This window comes from Gracilinanus agilis, chromosome 4, assembly GCF_016433145.1.
Source record: "Gracilinanus agilis isolate LMUSP501 chromosome 4, AgileGrace, whole genome shotgun sequence".
Lineage (NCBI taxonomy): Eukaryota > Metazoa > Chordata > Mammalia > Didelphimorphia > Didelphidae > Gracilinanus > Gracilinanus agilis.
The window spans coordinates 377782821-377800700 of record NC_058133.1 but is presented as its reverse complement, the minus strand read 5'-3'; the positions used below and the strand labels follow the sequence as shown (position 1 = coordinate 377800700).

At 33.4% G+C, this 17880-nt stretch overlaps 1 protein-coding gene across 1 annotated transcript in view; it reads left to right on the top strand.

Moving 5' to 3' along the window:
• LOC123247850 (triadin-like) overlaps positions 1 to 17880 on the top strand; it is a 366108-nt gene that overhangs the window by 177607 nt on the left and 170621 nt on the right. The window contains exon 10 of the mRNA XM_044676898.1: positions 8441 to 8518. Coding sequence (XP_044532833.1) covers positions 8441 to 8518 — 78 coding nt within the window. The remainder of the gene's footprint in view (positions 1 to 8440; positions 8519 to 17880) is intronic.

The window sequence follows — 17880 nt, the reverse complement described above, 5'->3', positions numbered from 1 at the left end:
CTGACCCTTAGGCAAATCACTAAATCTCTGTCTGTCTCAGTTTACTCAACTCTAAAAATGGTGAAAATAACAGCACTTCATCAGTTTGTTGTAAGAATCAAATCAGATAATGTTTATAAAGTGCTTACTTAGCATAGTGCCTATTTCCTGACGGGCATTAAGTAAGTTCTTGTCCCCTTTCTGTGTCTCTCTAAGGAATCATAGTCCTTGGTTCCACCTACATGGGGGAAAATATCAAATCAAAATCCCAAGTTACAACTCATTTGCTTGACATGCCCCAGATGCCCAGAGCCTAAAATACTTTGCCTTGAATTAGACTTGGGCTTCGCTTCCAGGAGAGAATGAAGTGACAGTTGAGCTCTTTTCAGGCTTTGGAAAATTCAGAATTGTTCAGAAACAGTCATGCAGACAGGCAAGAATAATGGGATGGTAGTGAAATAGGTTCCAATTTAATATGGCTGTTGTTAATATTCCAAATTATATCATATAGTCCAATCATGAATGTATATACAAATGCATTGTGTGGAAGGCTGATGAGAACATAAATACATGGATGCACAATTAGGGGAAATGTGAATATATAATGCAAAAATGAGAAGCTATGCTAATATGGGAAGTGATAAACAAATGAAAGGTAGAAAAAAGGAGATAATAACATAGAATGGTAGCACTAAAAATGCATTACTATTATCTCTTTCAAGCCATTTAAATGAGGTTATTCTTTTTAGTCATTATTTTTTTCATAAATGAAATAATGATAGTTGACATAATGACTTCAACTTCATAAAAATATTACATAAATTGGACTGTGAGATAAATGCCACTTTTATCCACATCTTTAAGATCATGGATTCATATATGTAAATAAAAAAGTGTCCTTAGATGCTTTCTAGGCTAACTGCCCCTCATGACAGAGAAAGAAATTGAGGTTCAAAGAATTTAGATGATATTCCATGGTGACACAACAAGTAACTATCTGAGGAAGGCTTTGAATTCATGTCTTTCTGACTCCAAAGTTGGCTGTGTATCCACTATGGCTACACTATCTCTCAAATAAGAAAAATATGAAAATGATTAGACCCACTTTTGCAATCATGATATTTCTACAGCAAAATTTTATGAATCTAGATTGCTAAAGATGGAAAATAGTCTCAAAATATTTGACCAATCAGTATTTTTAAAAGTTTATCAGAGATCAACAAAGCTTAAAATATCTACTTTGAATTTTAACCCCATCTTCAAAGAGAACATTCTTGCCCATTCTCTACTGGCAATAAAATAATTCCAAGTATAATTTCAAAACCCCATGTAGCATTTAATATCATAAAGCACTACCATTGGTTGTAACCTCTGGGATGTAAGTTTTGTTCCTTTTTTTTGAAGTTGTATGAAAACATTCCAATTGTTCCAGTTACCTTTCCTTACGACCATATGTAATTTTATTTTAGCCCTATGTAGCTATTGGACTTAATTATGGACAATGATAACCGTTGCAAGTTATTTCAGTCATTTCCAATCTTCCTTTGTGACTTAAAAACAAAGAGAGAGAAGCAAATAGATAAGCAGCATTACTGGTATGTGGTACTGAGCCAAGGAGACTTGAGTTCGATTCTTACTCTACCATGAAGATTTTGGTCAAGTTAGTTCCATCATTTTGGGGCTCTGGTGTCCTCATCATAAAATTATGGGGATGAATTAGGCCATTTTGAAGATTCTTTTCCTGCTTTAGTAGTCTATGAATATACTCTGTATGAATATTGAATGTTTTAGGCCACTGCATACCAGTTTTAGCAATTCATACACAGCTTGTCACATTTAAGAAGCTCTGTAGATAGCTGAAATATAGTACCAATTAAGCTTCTGGACTTAATGGAACTAGCTTTTTCCAGTTTTGACATTTAGTTCAATTTATCCACTAACTATGGATAAAGGTGAGTAATGCTTCATTTTTTTCCTTCACTGAAATGGTCTGTGTCCCATTCATGAAGAACTCAGTAAAACTGCCCAAAGGGAAAAATGAATATTTTCCCTCTTACTGTGAATGGAAAAAAAAAGGCAAGCTTCATCAGATTTTCTGTGGGTGGGAAGTATTTCATAGGCTTCCAGGGGCTAAGGGCATTAGGAATGTTTAACTATGATCATGACTTACCATCAATCAGAAATCCATGCTATAAATCGATCCTTTTTTAATGTCCTAAATGTTTTTATAAAATCTTGACTAAAGCTTCATTGAGTTTGCAAGCTCCATCTATCAGGTTAATTTAGCATGACCCAGCCTTTTTAGTTTCCAGATTTTCAGAAATAGCCCTACCCACAGCCACATATTCAGCAGGATTCTTTCTCCAACTTCACTATGCCCCATCTAATGTGACAGTAGAAATTTCCCTTCGCATGACTGTAGATGACACACGTATTTGCAGATGAATAGAATATTTTGTCTTTTACCCCTTTTATCCTTCCTCTCTACTTTTACTAGCTTTGATATTTATCCCTGAATTTAATAACTGTATTTACTTGTCATCTTCTCTCATTTTGATAATATGCTATATAACTGAATTAAAAGCCGTTCATTACCATAGGACCTTTGGGGTCAAAGCATCATAAATTTAAAAGGTCTCTTTGGGGGCAGCTGGGTAGCTCAGTGGATTGAGAGACAGGCCTAGAGACAGGAGGTCCTAGGTTCAAATCTGACCTCAGACACTTCCCAGCTGTGTGACCCTGGGCAAGTCACTTGACTCCCATTGCCCACCCTTACCACTCTTCCACCTATGAGCCAATACACAGAAGTTAAGGGTTTAAAAAAAAAAAAGAAGTAAAAGGTCTCTTTTCTAGAGACCTGAGATTATTAGAAATCCTTCATTTTACATTTGAGAAAACTGAAGCCTTTAAAAGTTAAGTTTCCCAAGTTCACCCAGGAATTTAGTCTGTGGAACTATGATTTGAAACTATAAACTCACTTCTAGCAATTGTGAGAATATAACAAAGAACCATCTTTTTGGAAAATTTAAATTGTCTTTCTTGGAAAATATGCCAGTGATATAATGTATCTTTTTATGCTTTGACTCTATTATAAGCATCTTAAATGGAGTTTTAGTCATTGGGTCTTGTTCAGGCCCAGAATAATGTAACTTTAACTGATGTTAACCAGGATTTCATATGATATATTAAAATGTAGTAAACCTTACAAGGGAGGTTATTATGGCTAGAATTGAGCACTTATTAAGGTCAAATTTTATATTTGTTATTAACTCACATATGCACTATATTAGAGTTTATTAATTATTTCTATTAATGTTATTCTATGAAAATGAATGGCAAAATTAGTCCCCCCCCATTCTTTGATCTTTTTAATTATTACAGGGGAAGAAAGAGAAATGGGTGAAATATAGATAAGGAAGGAGTTTTGCAAGAGGAAAGTTGGCACATGACAGGAACCTCTCTTTTCCTCTCTAACATAATATATCACTAAATCCAATGAACAGTTCACCAAAAAGATTTGGTCTCTAACCCTGATTCTGCCACAAATGAGGTATGAGATCTGAAGTCAGTCACAAATCTCTGGGCTTCAATTCCCTCCTCTTAAAACAAAGGATTTGGACTAGTTGATCACAAAACCTTAACCCAGGGAGATATTGCCTATCCTATCCTCACTACTTCATCAATATTACTAATTTTTGCCATAAACAAAGGCTCATGATCAATGGGACAACAATCTGCTCTAAGATGAATCTCACATCTTTTCTCCAGTCAGTTAGCTTATGGCAAATAATTTCCACTTCATAAATTGGAGAAGAGGTGGGGGGAATGGAGAAGACACTTAGTGATAGCACCTTTAACATATTTTATCAAAAGAACTTATGAAATATTTATTGGGCTACTATCTCTTGCTTTTGCTTCAAAGTGAATAGGCAGATATATAATAACAGATGGAAATATTAGGGAAGCTTTTTATCAGGAAGCAAAGGAAATCTTGTCAGAAGAAACATATTGGCCTAGGGGATGCTCTTTGATCTGTGGAGCTGAAGCTTTTGGTGCCTTAAATGCCCTCATACTCAGGTCATGTAGCCAATTTAAATGAAATGACCCATTTGCTTTAAACTTTTCTGAGAGCATGAAAAAGACTTGACAATTCATTAGCAATAAGTATCACATCAATAGCATAAAAAAGTAATATAATACCCGTCTAGTCTTCAGAACTTTTTCTGGGACTTCCTCAACAAAGATAAAAAAGGAAGATTGTGTAGCATACTTATCACTAGTCACTAGCCAATCAATAAAGGCTCAGAACTTAGCTAAGTAAAATTGAGCATGTCTGTTAAGGGACTTTGGTTCCTAGTTTTTCATATATAAATTAAAAAAATATATATTACTTAATCTGACTTGATCTGCTGATGTGATTTTGGCCTGCACTGAGACACATAACTTCCAGGAATAAGAGATGATCCCGCTGCACGTTGTCCTAGTCAGATGATATCTGGATTATTATTTTCAGTCAGGAATACTACATTTTAAAAGGGAAAGTAAATTACAGAGCATAAGTTGAAGGAATTGATGATAATTAGTCCTGAGAAAGGTAAAAAGCGAGAAAAAGCACAGCAGATAGCATCAAGCACTCAAAAGTACTGGGCTTCTTATATTTAATTTCAGATGACAAAAATAGGAGCAAAGGGTAAGGAACAAAGATATATATATATATACATACATATATATATANAAGTAAAATTGAGCATGTCTGTTAAGGGACTTTGGTTCCTAGTTTTTCATATATAAATTTAAAAAAAATATATTACTTAATCTGACTTGATCTGCTGATGTGATTTTGGCCTGCACTGAGACACATAACTTCCAGGAATAAGAGATGATCCCGCTGCACATTGTCCTAGTCAGATGATATCTGGATTATTATTTTCAGTCAGGAATACTACATTTTAAAAGGGAAAGTAAATTACAGAGCATAAGTTGAAGGAATTGATGATAATTAGTCCTGAGAAAGGTAAAAAGCTAGAAAAAGCACAGCAGATATCATCAAGCACTCAAAAGTACTGGGCTTCTTATATTTAATTTCAGATGACAAAAATAGGAGCAAAGGGTAAGGAACAAAGATATATAGATATAAATGTTTGATATCAGGAAAAACACACACAGAGAGAACTTTCTAGCACGGGCCTATCTAAATGTGGAATGAGCTGCATTGGGAAATAATAGGTTTCTCTTCATTGGATTTCTTCAAGAAAAGGCTTGAAAATCACTTGTTAGGAATGTTATTGTAATGAAATATTGTAGTGAAATAAAAGAAGAGCAAAATAGTCAGAAAAAAAGAGAAAAAAATATATGAGGCAATTACAGTCAGAAACTTCTTAAGTGGTTCTTACTGGAATGAAGACCAATCTCAATATTTAGTTAACATGGTTTTTTCAGCTGGAAGCCCTATGCTTTCCTTTAAGATAAAGCTAGTTGGTCCTTTGTTGGGTAATTTTGATCAAGCATGAAATAGGCTTTATGCCGATGAGGTCGCTTTCGATTTCTGGGCTTCTTTGTGTGATTTTGTGACTACAGCTTGGCTTCATATGCCAATATGTTGGGAATAAATAATAACAGATTCTAAGAAAAAGTATAGTAATTGGGACAACTTAGAGTAATTAATAACTACAAATGTCAATTGCTTACTTTATTATCCGAGGATATAAAAGTACTATGATTTCAGTGCTGTAAATATGAATTCCATCATTATAGATCAGAACTCCCACTTTCTTGAAAAGACTAGACCTTGAATCTCCATGTAGCCAGAAAAATATAACACTTCGGCACCAACTTTTTGTAATGAATTTATCTAAACATATCTAGGCTAGATCTCAGATTACAGAAACAAAATCCCTTGAGTATGGTCTTACAACCATTCTATCTTAGTAGGACTTGCTAGAATTAGTGATTATTAATATGTGTGTTAAAGGAGAGACCCTTCTATTTCATGATAAGATAAAAAAGGGAAATTTTCCTAGAGACCTGAAGATTTATTGTCCAATAATTTATTTATATCAAGCTAAGGCATCAAGAAAATGTATAAGTATCTTCAGCATCCTCTTAAGTAAGAATAAAAAGTATTCCAATACAAATGATTCAAATTTTAGACATTTAAGTGCTTGAAAAGGCCACATTTCAGTTACCCAAAACATTGACTAATCCAGAATGCCAGATAACAAATGAGATTTTTATCACAATCCAAAATTTATCAAAAATCTGTTTTATAAGTCTGAGTTATGGATCATTTAAGAAAAACTTCATTTTATAATCTTCAGTTAAAGAGTTGCATAGTAGTAATCTTTAGGAAACTTGGGCTGTAGAGTATATGTATACAATTAATGAGCAAATAAATAATTCTCATGTAGAAATATTTACATTTAAAATATTTAAGCATCCTTTTGAAGGATGTTTTACTTATATAAACTAACTCTCATTTCAAAGATTCCTCCCCAGATCCCCAAATGTAAGTTTTACCCTTTATGTGAAAAACAATATTTTTACTCTATTTGCTCTAGTTGGCAAAACCCTTTCTTGCAAAAAGATCCTCAAATGGGCATGTGATATTTTCCAGGTGCAGAACATAGAAAGGAATGAAAAAACATTTATTAGTTGTTTGCTGTATGTAAATTTCTGCAATGAGGTCTGGAAATACAAATAGAAAAATTGAGATAGTTTTCATTTGCAAGCATAATTTCAAGAAAGTTGAAAAGGCTACATAGTAATTTGGTAGGGAAAGTAGAAAGACAGATGACAAAGTGCTGAGGACCTTCAGGAGTACAAGTCAAATGGACTCCTATTGAAACAGATATTATGTCTAAGGCTCCAAGAGAATCCAGTGGAAGCAATCTCCATCACCTTAGTTTATTTTGCCAAATATTTTGCGACATCCTGAAGAGTTAGAGTTTATTGTTTTTTTGGAGTATGATAGACAAAAGCTTAATATGAAAATCCAAGGAGTTTTTTTTTCCCTCTAAAGCGTTAAGCAAGTTGTGAAGACTTATAGGGAAAAAAATCATTAAAACTTTCCTACCTTGTTTTTCTTTTGAGGATTTTTTGTTTTGTTTTGAGGAATGCTCAATTGGATTCCTAATTTTCTACTGGCTTTTTACTCTGAGAGTTGACACTTTTAAATCAAATTTCTGATTGTTCTAGTCCAAAAGCATGGAAAATTTTACTCTTAAAACAAAACTCATTTCATGTGTATACTTTTATATTGCAGTTCATTTTGAAAGAGTTTTCATTCCAATTTCAAAAACTTTAAAAAAACCCATAAAAATTTAACTTAGTATTTTCTTTGGAGTGTGCCCATTGATATCCAGAAGCAATATTTTATTCATATTTCAATAGTCCCAAGAAACAACCTGTGGGAATGTAATGACTGGAAGAAAATCTGTTATAAACATAGTACTAGCTCTATTCAGAAGTCCTTAGACATGCAGGAGGTTTCTTTTCATAGCTCTAAAAGAGTGCACATGCAAATTAGAATGTTCTCCTTCCTAAACAACAAAGCCACAGGATTCATTTAATTCTAAAGAATTCTAAAATGGGAGTCTCACACAAGTAAGCAATCAGAAAAGCTGACATTTTACTAATATCTGGTTGTCACTGAGATGCTCAAAAGGGCATAGGCCTACATCAGATTCTGGAAGAAAAATATAGTTAGGATTTATAGAGTGAAAACTAATGATAGAAAATGTCGTGTCCATTTTATAGAGGATCCTGTATTAGTAAATGTTTACAATTTGTGGCCCCGTTGGTATTGGTTAATTAAGGAAATCGTTTGGGATAGGAAAGCATTCAGGAATGATTGTGGGTTTTTTACGTCGTTCATAATAAGCCCAGAGACTTAGGGCAGCATTTCCATGTTCAATAGAAACAGGATTACATAATGAATTTATTTCCTATTTGGCTCATTATTTATTTAACTAGAGAGTATTTATTTATGACAGAAGAAAACGTTCTTGTTCTGTGAAAGAATGTTAACCTTACTTTATCACAATGTCATCTTTTGAGATTTTTTTTAGCCTACTGAGGAAAAATTGATGAGTATTTCAATATGCAGGATTGCTCTCAGTTCATATGACTTCAGGCTGCATAATTTGAAGTGAATGTTTGAAAATAGATGGTTTTATTTGATAGCATGTAGATTCTACATTAATGAAGTCTAGTAGATATATTCAACATTGTGTATATCTACAAAAATAATATATGCAGCAACAGTTTGGAAGATAACTCATTCTATGAATGCAGCCACTTAAAGAACTGACCTCCTAAGAGTTTTCATATTGTATAACAATACAAATTTATATTTGGATTTATGAATTATGCATGTTAGAGAAAATCTAGTTATTTTATTAGCTGATATTAAAATGTTTTAATTTTTTTCTACACTAGTTAATTCCTGTCATTTTATGTCTAGGTCAAAGTCCAGCGATACCTCCTCCACTACCTGTTGGGCAAGTTTCCCAACCCGAACTGGCAACATCAGCTCTTAAAGGCAAGTTCCTTATCTCTTTGCCAGAGATTTTTTTTAAATTTCAAATATAACCCTTTCTTGATGATGTAGCAAGAATTTTAAATGCTGTTCTATTATATAACTTTAGAATGCTGTTGTGGTGTGTTATTATTCTTTCTTGGCATTTCATATTTAGATACCCTAGAAAACCAAAGTGTTTCCTCACAGAATTCTAAGTTGGTGATCTTCAACTTTGAGAAATCTGCCTGTTTTTGCAAAAAAGGAAAGTGGGCCTGAGATACAGAGTCAGGGATAAATTTTACCATGCTACTTACTCAAGGTGGTCGTAGGATTCTTCATAAGGTTTGTAGTATGCCTCTGTGAAAAAATGATGTTCAGAGAAATGAACTGAAGAGACTAACATGCAGATCAAGATATTGCTGGATATTTTAGTATATGGTAGATGCTTAGAGTGAATGTCAAAATGTGATGCTGAATGATTTTTTGTTTCTTGGTACTAGGAAAGGAAACTATACCTCTTTTTCTTTATATCTGAGAGAATGAGAGGTAGAAAGGATAAAGCATGGAAGAGCTGATTATAAAAAATTAAAATTTAGAATATTCTTGCATTGGAGCCCTGATACTGTGTTCTTATTTATGATTTAAAAAAACCATAACTTTGATTTTAAACATCAGTTGTCAACTCCAAAGGATAACCTGGTGTTTGGGAAATTGAGAAATCCGTAACTTCCCTTGAAAAAGTGGCTGTCTCTTAAAAAAATATATGGAGGTAGAAGGGTAAATCCTTAATTTCCCCAAACCTTAAGATAGGTTTGATTTTTTATAAGAGAAAAGCTCTCTACTTCATATCCTGCTTTTCTTTAGCTATTATTCTTAAAAACTACCACTCTATATATCATTCCTACACTGATCACCACCTGGAAAGAAATCATCCTTTTCTGACTTTTCCTAGACTTAATTGGCCTTACTTCTACTATTTTTTAGCCTTTATCATATAGTATATCATCTTTATTTATATGCTACCCTCAACTCTTTCTTTTATGCTACTTAGCTTACAAACTTGTAGGTACTAGATACATTTGTTTACTTAAAGACACATTCATATGACAGTCCTGTTCTCCAAAAATTGGGGTTTCAGCCAATAGCTTAGCACACAGTCAGTCACATACAGCAGATTGTGAACAAATCTGTGAAGAGAGACAGTTGTTTGAAGGGCCTCCTTGTCGCAAATGAAATTATTTTAGTGAACTATAGAAGCACTAGCTGAGCCTGTCTGACTGCCAGTATGTTTGCCTGCCTCAAATAATATTTGCTGATTACTGGTTAAGTTCTTTTAGCTTCATCTTATGGCAGATAAAACCTCAGCCCAAGATCTGTGGGTACCACAATAGATGCTCGGGAGTAACTTTGTACTTGTCTGAAATTGAAGAATTTTGTGGTATGCTAGACCCCACTACTTCTTCTCAAAACTTTGTAAGAAAATAAGAGATACCTCTGCCAAAAAAACTATCATTAATCAGAGTTATTGTATCTATTTTGATAGTTTTGAAGACTATTGTACTCTTTAAAAATCCCTGACAAATAAAGATCATAAAGCATCTTTCCATTTTATAAAAATGGAGATTTGAAGTTTCAAGGAAGACAAGCCAGATTCCTCAGGCTATGATCCATATCAGGTTTTGTGGTAAGAGATTTAAAGTCAGAGCCTCTGGATTTGAATTTAAGGTTAAACCACAGATCATATGAAAGACCTAGGCTATGCCTCTTCAACTTGGATCCTTCTTTGCTTCAGGGGCTTGGGATAAATGATTTTAAAATCCTTTGTAGCCTTCTGGAAGGGAAAGCATAGAACAAAAAGTTAAGGATAAACTCTCCTGGAAGAAATTGAGTGATATCTCTTAGGGCAGAGTTATCTTTATTCAAAGAGATAAGTAACATCTTTCTGTATTGAAAAGCTGAGAAAGAAAAGGACTAAATAGTGATAGAAGTTATCAAAAAGACCTTGTTCCATCCAGTAGAAAGATAAAAGGGAGGTGAGTAATACTAAAGAATTTAATAAGAAGAGTTTAAATAAGCAAATTCATACTACTATTTTTTACTATTAAGCCATAGTTCCAGAACAGAAAAATTCAATAACAATAAATGTAGTGCATACCCTCTGACCAAGGACTACTACTACTAGGTCTGTGTCCCAAGGAGATTAAATATAGGAGAAAAAGACCTACTGGTACAAAATTATGTATAAAGGTTCTTTTTTGTGGTGGTAAAGAATGGGAAACTGAAGGGTGTCCATCATTTGAGGAATGACTGAACAAGTTTTGGTATATGATTGACGTGGAATAGCATTGTGCCATAAGAAATGATGAACAAATTTGATTATGAAAATCCTTCAAAGACTTATATGAATCAATGCAAAATGAAGTGAGCAGAACCAGGAGAACACTGTGCTTAGTAATAGCAATGATGTATGATGATCTATTGTGAATGACAACTATTATCAGTAAGGCAAGAATCCAGGACAACTCCAAAGGGTTCATGAAAAAAAAATAAATAAAAATTTAAAAAGGCCATTCACAGCCATAGTCGGAACTAACTCTCAGTCTGATTGCAGATTGAAGCATACCATTCTTCACTTTATTTCCTCCGTGAATTTATCTATAGTCTAAGTGATATGTGTCTTCTTTCACAACATGATAAATATGGAAACATTTATTATAGGATAATACCTGTATAATTTATGCATTACCTGACTTCTTGGGGATCACTAGATCAGTGATTCCCAAAGTGGGCGCCACCACCTGCTGGTGGGTGCTACAGCGATCCAGGGGGGCAGTGATGGCCACAGGTGCATTTATTATTATTGGGGATGGGGAAGGAGTTATGGGGAGAGAACATGGATCTCAAAATGTCAGAAAATAATTATTTAAATTATATCAACATATATTCTGGAAAAAAATAAATGTAAAAGTCTTACATTTGAGCTACAAAAGTCAACTACACATTTACAGAATATGAAGTCTTAAGAATTACTCCTTGGAGAAGAGATTTGGGAATTTTAGTGGATGGCAAAAATTTTGACTCATTTCAGTCATGTCTGACTTCATTTGGGGTTTTCTAGGCAAAAACACTTTAGTGTTTTGCCATTTCTTTCTCCATCTCACTTTATAGATGAGGAAACTAAGACAACTATGGTTAAATAACTTGTCCAGGGTCACACAACTAGTAAGTGTCTGAGGCCAGATTTAAGCTTATAAAAATAAATCTTCCTGATTTCAGGCCTAGCATTCAATCCACTATGCCATATAGTAGCCCTCTGGATGGCAAGTTTATAAAATTCAACAACTAGATATGGCAGCCAAAAAAAATAATAATATGATTTTATGGTTCTTTAAGAGAAGAGGAGAAGAATTGTCCAAGACTAGGGGGGTGATGTTTCTTTATTAATCACTCCAGTTAAACCATATATGGATTGTTGTGTTTAGGATGACATTTTTAGGGAAAATACTGATAAATTGAAGATCTTTCTGAGGAGTAGCAAAGAGATCACTTTACTATTTTTATTCTGAGATTAGTCTGTATAAGAATTAATTGAAGGAGTGGGTTTATTTAGCCTAGAGAAGAAAGATCTTGGAAGAATGACAGGATTGCTATCTTCAGATATTTGAAGAGTTGTTATATGGAAGAATATTTCAATGTATTCTATATGTATTTAAAGTGCAGAACTGGGAACAATGGGTAGAAGCTGCTGAGAAATGTATTTGAGCTTAATATAAGGGAAGACTTTATAGCAATTGGAACTGTCCAAAAGAAGGGACTGCCTTAGGAAATAAATAGATTACTCATCTGACTAGTAATCTTAAAGTGAAGACTGGATGACCACTTAGTGTTCAGGATGAAGAAAGGAGATTCTTGGCCAAATATACATTGGCCTAGCCCTAGATCAGTGATTCCCAAAGTGGGCACCACCACCCGCTGGTGGGTGCTGCAGCAATCCAGGGGGCAGTGATGGCCACAGGTGCATTTATCTTACCTATTAATTGCTATTAAAATTTTAAAAAAAATTTATTTCCAGGAGCACTAAGTAATATTTTTTCTAGAAAGGGGGCGGTAGACCAAAAAAGTTTGGGAACCACTGCCCTAGATGATGGTTCAGGTCACTTCCAATTATGTGATTCTGGAACCCAAAGCAGTTTTCTAGCCATTGGCCTGTGAGGTGGGGAAAAAAAGCTATCATACTGATTTTGTAGATAAAGTAACTGATCTTCAAAGAAATTGAGGACTTGCCCATAACTAGTAGATGTCAGAAGAGACTATGGTCAAGGTCTTCTGGTTTGTAGTCCAAAAGAATTTTCCACCAGAATCTAGGTGACTCTCAGTTTCTACCAATAAGAACTAACTCGTAATGAGTAGTTTTTCTTCAATTTAATTATGTGTACTAGATGTAAAAAAAACATGGTATTTCTATTGTTGTTTTTCCCTATAAACAATAAACAGTCATAAATAATAAACAATGATGCTTACACTTCTGTTCTTCATACTTGAAATGAACCCATGGATTTACATAGAGAATAGGCTAGATGTACACAGGGATATGCACACAATAGTTTTCAGAATAATATAATTCACAGTTGAAAGACAATGCATCAGATTTTCTTCAGAGTGACAAAAGAAAAAAACCTCAAACTAAATAAAATAGCTTAGCAAATAATAAATTAAGTAACTGTTCAGAAGAAAGGCCCATGTTATAATATTTGCCCAGAATTTATCCAGCCCATGCTATATATGTATGACTGTGAGTAAGGCAAAGCGCTGCATGCTGAACCCACCATTCAGATTTTTGTGGGCACCTACTGTTATGGATACTACCTAAATGGCTCCATAAAATTAGCTGTGCATCCCTTAGCTTCATTTGGTGATGAATATATCCTACATATTATCCTAGTTTATGCTTCTATGGAGTTTTGTGGGAAGGTACTTACAATTAACTGGAAATTCATGCTTCTCTTACCTCTGATATTGTGGAGTTCAAACAAGAGATTTATTCCTAGGTTAATGCAGATATTCTCAACCTGGAGTGAATTGGAACTTGAATAGACCAGATAGGCATAATAGCTGATTCATAATGAGCTAATCATTGGACTAAACATAATTGAAACCATTGGAAATGATCAGGATTGGCAGCATAGACAAGAAACTGAAATAATATCTAATTTATATCAACTAATAATGGTTTCTCTAGCTGGCAGAAATTAAAAATTAGGGGAAAAAATTCTTACTATACCTAGTACTCATACCTGCCAGTCTTCAAAGGAAAATCTGTTTTGAAGTATGTAAGGCAAAATAGAAAACACTATCCAATATTACAATGATGTGCCCATTTTCTTTAACTAGTGAGAGATTTGGATTTCAATTTATAGAGCTTTTGACTAAAAGTCCAACATTAAAATTTCGAATTTGGAATGTAATAGCCCGTTTGAATTGAAATAATTTGACAGAAAAACAGTCTGGTGACTTTATCTCATTGTCAAAATGCATTTAGGACAGGAGATACACTATGAATAATATTGGTACCTTAGGCTTGACATGAACATAATTTCTTTGTAAGAAGATGCACATAAATCAGGGGATGCTGATCTGTTCAATTGAAGTTGACTTTGATAGTCAAATGATTCAAATGTTTGGATTCTGCTTATCACCAAACAAAGGTCCATAAAACATTAAGCAGTAAATGTTAGTGTCTATCAATCTGTCACTTGGCAAAAGGTTGTTATTTGTTGAGTGGGACACTTAGTTGCCATTGTTATATTTACAGATTGCCTCATTTGGCATTTAATTCTTAAAACCTAGTCATTTTCACTTAAGTTTTAAAATACACAAGTATCAAAATAGAAGAGATGTGAAAACACATAAAATATTAAAAGACAGTAATAACCCAGAGTGTTTTGAAGAGAAGCCAAAGCAATTGGTTTAAGCAAAGAGATTATATTGAGATCAGATTGGATAGTTGATTATTTCAAAAGGTTTTTTTTTCCCTACTAAATAAAGTTTATGAAAAGAATTCAAATTGGTAACAGAAAGGGTTATGTAGCACCATATTTTTATTCCATCTTATAGTTGTCTATTTTAGTTTAAGAAACCTAGTGGATCACCTGATTATGAAATCAGTCCTATACTAGGAAGACAATCTATAAAGAGGAAGAAAATATGTATTTATGAAGTGTCTGTTATGTACCAGATAATGCTAAGATATTTACAAATATTATTTGTAAATGTCTCAACAATTTGTGAATCTTTTAACAATTCTAGAAAGTAGATGCTGTTATTACTCCATTTCACAGTTGAGGAGTCTAAGGCAAACAGAGGTTAAACGACATGACCAGAAACACACAGCTAACAAGTATCTGAGACCAAATTTAAATTCACATCTTCCAGACTCCAGGTCCAGTACTCTAACCCCTGAGACACCAAATGTCAAAAAATTCTAGATTTGAGTTCAGGCTCTGCCACTTACAACCTGTGTGATATTGACCAGGTCTTTGGACTTCTCTGATGCTTCGTTTCCTTGTTTCTAAAGTTTTGATAATGATATTATTGTACTTACTTCCTAGGAGAACAGCGGATCAACTGATATAATGCATATAAAGTACTTTTTTACTTCAAAATCTTGTATAATTCCAAGCTATACATTTCAAACTAAAATCCAGATGGCTCAAAGTACCACTCTTAGAAGTCTAGTGTTTTTCATGAGGCAAGGATAATAGCAATTACCTCTTACACCAAAAAGCATTTTGAAGATGGTCATAAATATATCCAGTTGCTGTCAGTACCTGCCACTATGGGGAAAATCCAGCCTTTTCAGTTGGGATGCTCATGTTGAGGATGTGCCCAAGAAGGGTCATTTTCAAGTTACATGAGAATTCGGGCTTTGTCAGGGCATATAGTCATGCAGATGTGCAGTCTGTAAGTTCATTAAGAAAATGGATTTGGAAACAGGACATATTTAGTATTAATCAAGTTGTTTTTAGTGAGGTTGATTATCTGCAGCCCTCTTGAGGCATAATTTTAGGTCTGACCTTCCTTAGCAGCCAGGATGCAAGTAAATGTGAAAGTTGGATGGGGGATAGGAGGAGAGAAAAGGGACTTAATATGGCATACTCTGTATGAACTTTTAGTAAACAAATTAAAGTCTAGTATTAGTAGAAAATTTTACTTTATTATTAATAAGAACTACTTATAATAATAGACTTCTTATATGACCATGTAAACAATTTACAATTAAAAACTTTTTTTCTCCTTTTAAATTAGTTCTGAGGCTTCATGTTCTGGATTTGTCTTAGACTGAACTCTCTCAGAGACAACAGAACTAATTTTATCTTAATGCATCAGTGGATACAGAAATCAGGCGTACAGATGTTAGATCAATTGAAGTCTGTGGACAGATTCCTTGTGCTTCTTTCTGACTCCCCAAAATGTTTGTCCCAGGTCCTATTAACAGTAACTCATTTAAATTAAGTAATAGTATATTTCCTTCAATGTTCATTAATTATAGCAGTACTTTTATATTGTTATTAAAAGTAAATAGAGTCTGAGAATTGATATTGGCCTCAGAGATCAAATACTATAAGTATCATTTTTAACATTTAACATTTACAGCTGAGAGGCTAACTCAGAATAACTGGATTGTTATTTAAACTGTTCATTTGAACCATTGTTAACATTTCTTTATCCAGGTTTCTTATTTTCTAGTTTAAACAATAATTTTTTTAGTGAAGCCCTGAAAATACAGTAAACTTTCATTAAGGCTTCACTTTCTTTATAATAAAAAATATAAAATATTTGAAATGTTTAAAATATTCACATGTATATTTTTTCAGTATTTCTACTTTATTATAATTCCTCCATTCCTTTTTGCATGTTTTCTTCCTCTTTTTTCTACCTGCCACATTTTCTTTTTCTTTCTCTCTCTCTCTTTTCTTCTATCTTATTCATTTCATTCCAAAACATCATGAAATTAGTGTTCATTTCTATATCCTTCCCTCTAATCTACCTGTTTTATTTTATCTATCAAACCAAATAGTACTTTCTGCAAGACGCTCACTTGCAATGTCTTAATCTCTATGTTGGTTTTTATCATATGCAGAAAAATAAATCTCAGTGGACATTTGATTATCATGTATTAGTGTTCATAATGAGCAAAAACACCCATATTTATTGAGAAGAATAAGAACGTAGTAGAAATGTAGGAAAACAACAACCTAACAATTTTATGAGACTCTCCAAATGAAATTGCTATGTTCTTTAATATGTAATATGTGACAATATTTAATTTGTAAACACAGACATAGAAAAATTACACATATAGATTCACACAAATATACATCTATACAAACATAATACACACATAGGCATTATACATACATATATAAACATACCTATTTAATAACTTGAAACTCATACTTTTTGGACACCCTGTACATTTACGTGTACATAGCAGATATAACACAAAACAAATGCATGTGGATAACTACACAGCTAGCTAGATAGCTGCAACAAAGAATTCCCAAAATACCTTAGTTCAAAATGTCTGACTTATTTGCCTAATCAGGAGAGATATCAGCCAAAAGGGACATTAGGTTAGAATATTAATCCATTTGTAAAATCTTATGAAAAACAAAGATGATATTAAGTCTGAGTAGTATTATCTCATAAAGCAGTGAGAAGCAATGGAGGCTAAATCCAATTTTTAAAAGCCTAAGCCAGCTCTAAAAAAACAAATTCCTCCCAATTACATTTGAGGTAGAAAATGGAAGGACTATAAACAAGAAATATAAGAAAGATTCTCAAAAAGCATTTTGAGAAATAGTAGTCTGAAAAATGATACAGAAATGACTTCACTGTTTATAACTTATGATGTGCTGCTTGTTAAGATATAGTCAAATTTGTTGCTTGTGATGTTATTGAGGGCTCAATGACTCTTTTACCTAAATAGCACAAAAGCCTCCTCGTGAATATTTTCTTCCACAATAAAGGTGGATGGCAATGATCATAGTGAGCCCTGAATAACATCACAAACATTGAACTTGATATAAGATTTTACAAATGAGTTTATATGCAAACCTAATTTTATCTTTGGCAGTTATCTCTCTTTATTTGGCAAATATAGCAGATGCTTTCTAATGGAGGCATTTTCTAGGATTTCTTTCCTCTTTTTTTGGTGGCAATTCACTAATATTGGTTAAACTAATTCCTAGATAAATAGGCAATGTCTATCAATTTCTAGTGTCCCATTTCTACCTTCCCATTTTTGTATAATTTAGGCTTGCCTTTTAAAAATTATAATTCATACTTTTTACTGAATGTATTCTTCCTTTTTATTTTTTATT